The sequence below is a fragment of the Pyrus communis genome, chromosome 1 (genome assembly GCF_041283825.1).
Source record: "Pyrus communis isolate YQ-2024b chromosome 1, ASM4128382v1, whole genome shotgun sequence".
NCBI classification, from domain to species: domain Eukaryota; kingdom Viridiplantae; phylum Streptophyta; class Magnoliopsida; order Rosales; family Rosaceae; genus Pyrus; species Pyrus communis.
The window spans coordinates 1702574-1711847 of record NC_142565.1 but is presented as its reverse complement, the minus strand read 5'-3'; the positions used below and the strand labels follow the sequence as shown (position 1 = coordinate 1711847).

Here is a 9274-nt window from a genome sequence, read left to right as displayed (position 1 = left end):
TTACGTGATTGTTTATAGAGTCGAATACAAATAGAGCTTCCAAAGTATTCTTAAGATCCTAGCTGCATGTATATATGTATATATATGAATCTCTTTGTTTTCCCAGTATCACGGGAAGCTTGTCACCCCCTCAAACTGCGAATATTTTAAACTTGAGCGACGCAACTTCGTCCTAGTATTACATGCCTTCTGCGTGAAATATTCCATATCAGAATATGTGACATTTCAAACTCATCTCTTTGACTCTCTACCGCACTCTGAGCTCAACACACCCTGTCATTCGACTTAGTCGCCCAATAGGAATTAGGTTAGGTAATTACTATACACTTTTTCACTCACAAGTCACACCATACCTCCTATATAAAACCTTAGTTCTGAGTTGTGAACTAAACAATTTTCTATAGTTATCTCATAATTTATATTTATTTTTCAATATACCATAATTAAAATCATCATGACTCATCTACTTTATTTATTTATTTTTTTTATTAAAAACATAAATAAAAAAAATACTCATTTCTTATAAGTAATTATTATATACCGAGTTTCAAACTTTCGAAGCTTGTAAAAATTTGTCTTACAAAAGTTTAGTTTATTCCAAATAACGTCTAAACATTTTTAGAACAAATTCAAATAAAAAAACCCGTTAGGGCGAACTCAGCTGGAAAAGGGATTATTTAAGGCCCGTCCAACATCCAAAATATGAAAATATAGCAAAAAAAAACCCTACAAGGTCCACAGCCCTATTATAAATACACTTTCCTTCTTGCACTAAACTTACAACACCTTCAAACCAAACCAACAACAAAAAGAAAGCCTCTACTTCCCAATCTCAGTCCAAACCAGATCCAGAATCATTACAACATGACCGGAACCGACGGTTCGCACCGAAAGCGAAATAGGTGCTTGCTTTACATAGCCGCCGGGATCATAGTCCAAACCGTCATCATAGTCCTCTTTGTGGTTTTTGTCCTCCGAGTCAAAACTCCCAAAGTCCGTTTAGACTCGGTTACAATCGGCACACTAAACTCCAGCTCCTCCTCTCCTTCCTTCAACGTTCAAATCAAGGCCGTCATCGCAGTCAAAAACAACAACTTTGGACACTACAAGTTCGAGAGCAGCAAGGCAACTTTCTCGTACGAAGGCACCGAAGTCGGCGAGGCAACCATAGATAAGGAAAAGGCTAAGGCTAAGAAAACAAAGAAGATTAATGTTGTAGTCTCGTTGAGTTCGAACAAGGTTTCGAGCCACTCTCAGTTGAGTAGCGATCTGAAATCTGGGAATTTGACTTTCACAGCGTACGCTAAGTTGGATGGGAAGGTTCATCTGTTGAAGATTATCAAGAAGAAGAAGTCTGCTGACATGAACTGCACCATAAATCTTGATACTAAGGCCAAATTGGTCCACGTCTTGACTTGCAAGTGATCAAATTATTAAGTCCTTGATTAATTTTCTTCTTCTTCTCTTTTTATTGGGTTTTCTTGGGAATTATTTTTCATTTCATTTTTATGGGTTTGAAGTTTGGTAGTTGTTGAATTTCTTAGTTTTTCATATGGAGGGAAATATTATAAGTATGTTGAAGGCTGTGCGAGTTTTCATCTTTTGCATATTCTTTGTACAATATTGGTTTAAATTTTTGAGATCTCTACACTATTTGCTTGCAACGAATTATTCATTAACTTTTCGAACAAAAAAAAAAGAATTATTCCATTAACTAACTTCAAATTTGTTCAATTAAAAATTAGGGCAACTGTATCTGCATTTCTATTCTCCTTGCGTTTTTTTAACTACTATTTAACTTTTAACTTTTAGGTCTCAAGCAAATTTGTGGTCTCACCATTACACTCAAAATTGAATCATTTGTCTTGTTGTTTAAATAAATTTAATGTAGATAATACACAAATTTTCAAGTGGATGAGATCGGTTAAATGGTCTCCGTTGGAGATGGGATTGCGTGTGTTTATAGATTGAACCAGATTCAAGCTACGGGAAATGGTTGAATTTTCGAGTGATGTGAAAGGAAGAAAATATTCTCACTTATATGCCTACCTGGCACATTAACCTCTTTTTCTTAACTTCGTTATGAGGATTTTTGCCTTTGCTTCATTTTCCTTCACCTTAGAGCATTCAAGCATTCGAACGCATTCTCGAAGGCTTATATATGGTAAATGATTACAGCAACGACAGAAAATAATAACATTTGTGCACTATGGTGTGAGCTCAACCCTCACTTATCTCATTCCCGCTAACATTTAACAATTTAACCAATGACACAATCGTTTTATCAAAAAAAATTTATATATTTATATATATGAATAAAAAGAAATAGCAAGTTGGAGCTTGAAATTGATTGGATGACATTGACAGTAACGAGAGCATGAATTATTTAGGTTGTGCCTGCCAGCTTGAATTAAACTAGCCAAATGAAATGAAAATCATGTTAACCACATTAGCATGTAATGTCGGGCTGATGGCCCGCTGGTGGTGATTGCCTACCAATATTGTCGCATCTGCATATATCATGATCATATTTAAGAAGGAGAGATGACTTCTCTATTCAAATTTCGGTTGAAGAAAATAATTAGGGTAAAAAGTTGCGTGAATTTGATAAAGTACTGTATTTACTGTGTGTACTTTTGATAACCGAACACACCTGGATTTCATGGCTGTTTATAAAAAAGCACTGATCTAATTTTGCAGGCCTGAATACTTACGTTGAGTGGATAGAGATTTCAGTCTACTAATGTAATGTTATGTAAAGAAATTTACATATAACATTGCGCTATTGGATCGCATAAATAAAATAATTGAGAAATTGATCATATTTTAAAGGTTTTTTAATCAAAATAGTCCATTGTAAAGAAATTTACCTATAACATTGCGCTATTGGATCGCAGAAATAAAATAATTGAGAAATTGATCATATTTTAAAGGTTTTTTAATCAAAATAGTTCATGAGGTTGACATAACTCCTTATTTTGGTCTCTAATAATAAAAATTGATAGAAATAGTCCATGAGTTTATCCACTATAAATCATTTTGGTCATTCCTTGAAAAAACTATCAATATCCTCATTAAGTGGAGAGGTTGGTTTGACAAAAATACCCTCAAATAGGTGATCACGTGGTCGTTCACGTGACAATTTAACAAGCATATTGACAAATTTTTCTCAGAATGATCAAAATGATTTGTAGTAGACAAACTCAGTGACCTCTTTTACAATTATCATTATCAGGGACCAAAGTGAGGAGTTATGTCAATCTCATACTATTTTAACTAAAAAACCTAATTTTAACCGTAAAAGGCATTCATATTATAAAAGTACCCACAAAAATAGGAAGGCTTATTTGGAGCGGAATAAAAGGATAAAGCCCTTATGTAGCCTGATTATCTGCCTTACCAGCTTTAGATGAAGAGGAAAATTTGACCGTATTTGATTGACATATATTTCTCAATTAGATTGAGAAGGAGATGATTTGTGATCAATTTCAGCTGAAAAAAGTCGATGATCTATGCCAGACCTTGCTTGCCCATCACCGCAAGCATCTTCTTAAAGCTCTTGCTTCATCAACACAAAGGGAGGAGTCAAGTTGATAGAGCCATCATATCTGGGACCCTAACCTTTCCCACGGCCTCAATTTGATTGCTTGAATTGGATTTAAATTCCAACCTGTTCGCTCTAACAGAAAATTACAAACAGAGAAAAGAATATGCACTAATGGCTTGATTGTCTGTAGAACCTTTCTAAATACTAAGAATACAAATCATGTGGTGTACCATCCACGCATTCTATTTTAAATGAAAAATAACACCTGATGATTTTATAACTATTTTTATTCTAAATATATTCCGAGTCTCTACATTTAACATCAGTCTTACCCGCATTTAACAAAATCATGACCAATTTGATTGATCTAGTGGCACTGACACTGTGATACATATAACAGTGCGTATAAAGATGAAAATACGACGTTGAACTTGACCATTTAAGAACACGACATGTTTCAATACCATGATCTTTTCAACGCGTCACAGTTGAATTGATCATATCTAATTAGCCGCCTTTGGGATATTTCTTATAGAGCTTGTGCATGTCACTTACTTTTTCTCTTATAAATATCGTTGAACTTTCCTTCTGTTGAAAGACTCGAAGCATACTTTTCCTACTTCCAGAACCGGTAATTTACAAGTCAAACGCTCTATTAAGCTACCTAATTAGGAGAAATAATAATTACAGTAAAATGAGAAATAATATTACGTTAACTTTTTGGCCACCATCATGCAAAATATTTTGATTAATTAGCTTGAGGTCGATCTGCGATGTCATTAGGCTGCTGACATTGTCTTACGATTATAATTTATATGCTTATTAATAAAATAAAATTTGATTTTGCAAGTGGTGGATTGTGTTAGTTGACATAACCTTCTTCAATTCAATAGTTTAGCTTAGAGTAGAAATATCATTCGTAAAATAGTATGAGCCTCCATGCGCGTTTGTGACAAGAAAGAGGACCTTTGCTGATCCCATTTGCAAACTAAGTGCTCTTAATCCTCCTATCACATATCTATAAATACTTGCTTATCAAAACCACCACCAATATCAATCTTCCACTCACCAATCGAAAGAAATATACAAACTGAGAAAATACAATGGCAGCTGAGAAAGAAGCAACATCTCCCCCGGCACCCCCAGCAAACGGCTACACTCGGAGCGACCAAGAATCCGCCGTCGCAGCAGACCCGGCCAAGCTGAAAAGAAACAAGCGCATGAGGTGCCTACTATACGTTGTTGTCTTTGCTGTGTTTCAAGTTGTAGTTATCACAGTCTTTGCACTCACCGTCATGAAAATAAAAACCCCTAAGTACCGAGTTCGATCAGCCTCACTCAGTGAGTTCGAAGTTGGCAGTGTAACGAGCCCTTCATTTAACCTTGTAATGGATGTTCAGTTTGGTGTGAAGAACACCAACTTTGGACACTTCAAGTACGAGGATGGAATTGTTGAGTTCGATTACAGGGGAACAAAAATTGGGCAGACTAATGTGTACGAGGCCCGTGCCAGGGCTCGATCGACTAAAAAGGTGGAGGCCTCTCTGTACTTAAGTTCGAATGAGTTGAAAGGTAATTCTCAATTAGCGAGTGATATTAGCTCGGGGATTATTCCGGTTACGTCCACTTCTAGATTGGAGGGGAAGATACGTTTGATGAAGGTGATCAAGAAGAAGAGGTCTGCTCAGATGAATTGCACCATGGAAATCGTTCTTGCTACGCAGTCGGTGCAAAATATTGTCTGCAAGTGATACTTCATACGTATACTGTTTAATTCATTTTTCATTTTTAGATTGTTTTATGAGATATGAGACATTTTGCAGCTATACAATGTAGTCCGTTATTAATTTTCCTATCTAATAATATTTGTTTGTGATTAGTGATTTGAAAGTGGTTTGAAGTGTTAATAATATTGAATTGAATTGCACATTGTTATGATTGATGGTTTCAAAATCTTAAAGCTTGTCATTAACCATTATGATTTGGCTTTTTAGTTAAAATGATCTCTAAAATTAACATAACTACTTATTTTGGTCCCTGACATGTAAAATCGATAGAAATGATCATTGAGTTTATCCATCACCTCATTTTATCATTTCGTGAAAAGTTTCCATTAAATTGAAAGTATTTTTGTCAATTCAACCCCTTCACTTTCATGAAAAAAAAAATCCTCAGTTTAACAGAGGATTTTATGGAATGACCAAAATGATTGATGGTGGACAAACTGAATAACCATTTCTATTGATTTTAAATCTCAAATACCAAAATAAGGAGTTATGTCAATCTCAAAAATCATTTTGGTCAAAAAAACTTTCTGATTATGCCCTTGTTTAAATTTTGGTTTGAAGTAGACCCATGAAGTAGACCAAATGAAAGATTTCGGCCTAATTATACCCCTCCACTGGGCTGTAATGATTTTTACGGACCTTTCAAAAAACATAGAAAAATGATTGTCCGGGCCTTAACAGTTTGGGTTGTCCGGTACATAACTCGCTGTTATTTTCATTCTCGACTTCAAGTGTTTATGGTTGTTGGGGTAAATTCTGAGTAATCCAGCTTTATATTTACTAGAAAATAGTTTTTTTTTTTTTTTTTAATTCAATCTTGACCATTCATTTTTAATAAAACTTTGCTTGTGCTTAGCTTGTTTATTGGAAGGAGTTATTATTCTTTCTGCAAATCACAATTTGATACGTACAAACGGTCTAACATATGAGCCGGTACTTTGACATTGTGGATAGTGTTAACATATTGTTTAAACAGGACATGGATCCTCTCCGGATCCATTGGTCCTAATCCACCAAGTCACATCATTCGGGCCATTAAAATTTAATCCAACAGCTACAAACAGAAGCTTACTTTAAAAGTTATAATAACTTTAGCCGTTAAATCAAATTTTAATGGTCCGGATGATGTGACTTGGTGAATTAGGACCAATGGATCCGGAGAGAATCCATGTCCGTTTAAAACGTTCCAGAAAGCTTGGCCGATGATTGAGACAGATCCAATGAACTGCAGCAAAAGAAATCTAATTCGAATCCTAATGTTTCCTAAGAATGTTGTTTTACCCTAAAAGAAAGCTAAAGTTGGAAAATGAGCTCACGTGACATGATCATGGACACGGATGCTAATGACCTAACGCAATAGTTTGTCGTGTTCATCATTTTTGTATCATATTTATTATCTTAACAGTTCGTTCGTACCAAATTCGTTATCTTAACTGGTTCTTAACTGGCGAGCCGATAACGATCCGATTCATTAGTAAGTCGTGTCAGGTTAATGGGTCATGCAAGAAGTTATCATGTATAATGTCTAGATCTAACAAACAATATCTATCTGGTTCTTAACGAGTAACCTGATAACAACTTGACTTGTTAACGGGTGATTTAATAACGACCTGACTCGTCAATAGGTTGACACGAAATTAGTTATTTTTATATCGCTGTGTGTCAGGTTAACGAATTGTACATGAAATTACCAAAAAGTAATAGATACTAATATTATCCCAGAAGTTTATATATTATCACCAGACTCGATATCCGTGGAGGGAAACACAGCAAATCTAATTGTCCTCGGTTGAAAATATGGTGTCGGGTGTGTGTTTGTGTGGTGTTTCTTGGTGCATTGCATTCATCTGCATATATATAATTTATCACATTTCTTATATGAAACACTTCAACTGAATCACGTCTTTCTGCTGCTCCAACTTAGTGCAAATGCAGTGAACAGTAGCATTTGCCTCGATTTATCAACTCTTTTTTTGTCCTAATTTAGGCACTTAGGAGTTAGGAGTTAATATATTGTTTAAAAATATGAAGCCCACCTAAAATACTAACCATAATATACCATCCCTACTATCTTGTCTCGGAGAATTTGGAATACTTGTGCTTGTAAGAGTACCAAGAAACACAATCTAAAAATCGATTTTGTGGTGTTTTGTATTGTGTTCACATTACGTCGAGCATTTGTCAACCATAATTCAATAAATTTATAAGAATTGTGTGTGTAGTTTGCACGTAGGTACATGGCACTTACTATTGCGAATAAGTGCAAAATCATCTTTAATGGAGTATGCAAATGAATAGTCAAATCTATTTGATGAGTCACGTAGGCAAAAAACATGCTCCAATGACGTAGTCAATTGGGTAGGCAAAATTTGCCTAGACCCAATTATAGGCAGGTGAGGCCTTGTCACTATTTTATGTGGAGAAAGGAAAAAAAAAAAACAAAAAACACATCAACCTTTATAGTACAATTTTGCCTATTTTCTTTGCCTAAACCATTAGAAATGCACTTACAAAACCATATGTACTCAAGGCAGTCTCTAAGATTTTGAAGGCACTGTGCGAAATTTATAAAATGATCCCTCCTTAAAATATAAAAAGATAGGATAATGTATTAACACTACTTTATATCATGTCGAAAAAAGAGGAACTTTAGGATTTATCCTCCCTTGCATTTGCATATTCATTTAGTGGAACGAATTGGGTGAGTTGAAGACAACTCAACATAGTTACTTTTGGTCTAATTGAAACTGGTATTAGAAAGTAGGGTACCTCTAAAGGACTACATGAAACTGAGGGACGTGAAGATGGTAGTGTCTCAAATCTACAACAATTTCTCATTTCTTTTATCACATGATATCGCATGGTTGGTATGGAACACTGACAACTTCATGCTCTTGTTTCATGTAAGTCAGTATCACCTAACTTGTGACTAGATAATGGTCTCAACTGTGAAGTTGAAACCTATTGGTGCCCGAGATATGTGGTTTCCTCTTTATTTTTTGTCATATTTTCTTCTTTGGCATGTCTGCAATGTGGTTCACCGTGATTGCATTCGTGTCTCAAATGGAATTTTGGGGCCACAAATTTTGGTGTCTTTCTTGGCATTTCTTGCTCATCATAATTATGTGTTTGAACTGCAGTGCAAGTGCATGCCTTGCTCCTTTCGATTTACTGATATGATTTTTATATAAATTTGAGGGTTTGTTATAATTTGGATCATGAATTCTAATATTAAATTCTATAGTCCTCAGTTTTAGACTCAAAATCTGGACGTTGAGAAGCTCTTAGAGTTAGCTGAAGTGGGACAAAGAGAGGGGTAATATGTTAGGATTATGAGAGGTTTAGAGTTTGACTTATCTTTATATAACCGCGACAGGTAAAACTACTAGTAGAGCTTAGGAAAGAAGAAAAATTTTCGGGTTTGTTATAACTGGGACAGATAAAACCACAGGCAGAACTTAGGAAGAATACAGTAAAATGCATGTAAAACTTCGGAAAGTGATGGAAGAATTTGTAATTAAAAAAGGCGATCTCAAATTAACAAGACTCTTCGTTTTGCGAGAGTCGGAAATTAACTGTTAATTATACACAGTTTACTCCTACTTTATAAAAGGACTATTTTTCGATACTTGAATCCTAAATTTTTTAATTGCAAAAAATTAACTTTTTTTATCGCGCCAAAGGTCTCACTCCCCTCTTGCTGCTGCAACAATCAGTCAAAAGTTGAATTGAATCTCTCCTCTCCATCCAACCCAGCTACCATACCCAGATGGGATGGGTGGCCAGAGAGACTGGGGGAGAGAGAGTGTCAGCATCTGCCACCTTCCGAACGCTTTTCTTTTGTTCGCTTTGAAACGAAATCAGATTTTAATAAAAGCCAAATAAAATGCTTCTTTCGCAATTCAAAAGCACTTTATATATATAAAAAGAAAAAATGCTG

General features: G+C 35.2%; 2 protein-coding genes across 2 annotated transcripts; both read left to right on the top strand.

Annotated features, from left to right (window-relative positions):
* Positions 1-711: 711 nt before the first annotated feature.
* Positions 712-1664, top strand: LOC137721080 (late embryogenesis abundant protein At1g64065). The gene has a single exon (XM_068460201.2). The coding sequence runs from the start codon at positions 865-867 to the stop codon at positions 1423-1425; it is 561 nt and encodes a 186-aa protein (XP_068316302.2). The 5' UTR covers positions 712-864; the 3' UTR covers positions 1426-1664.
* Positions 1665-4474: 2810 nt separating this feature from the next.
* Positions 4475-5485, top strand: LOC137721079 (late embryogenesis abundant protein At1g64065-like). The gene has a single exon (XM_068460200.2). It carries the CDS (start codon positions 4651-4653, stop codon positions 5296-5298), a length of 648 nt encoding a protein of 215 aa, XP_068316301.2. The 5' UTR covers positions 4475-4650; the 3' UTR covers positions 5299-5485.
* The last annotated feature ends 3789 nt before the right edge of the window (positions 5486-9274 follow it).

Excerpts from the sequence above, each read along its gene's own strand:
- LOC137721080 (XM_068460201.2), top strand. The coding sequence starts at position 865 with ATGACCGGAACCGACGGTTCGCACCGAAAGCGAAATAGGTGCTTGCTT.
- LOC137721079 (XM_068460200.2), top strand. The coding sequence starts at position 4,651 with ATGGCAGCTGAGAAAGAAGCAACATCTCCCCCGGCACCCCCAGCAAAC.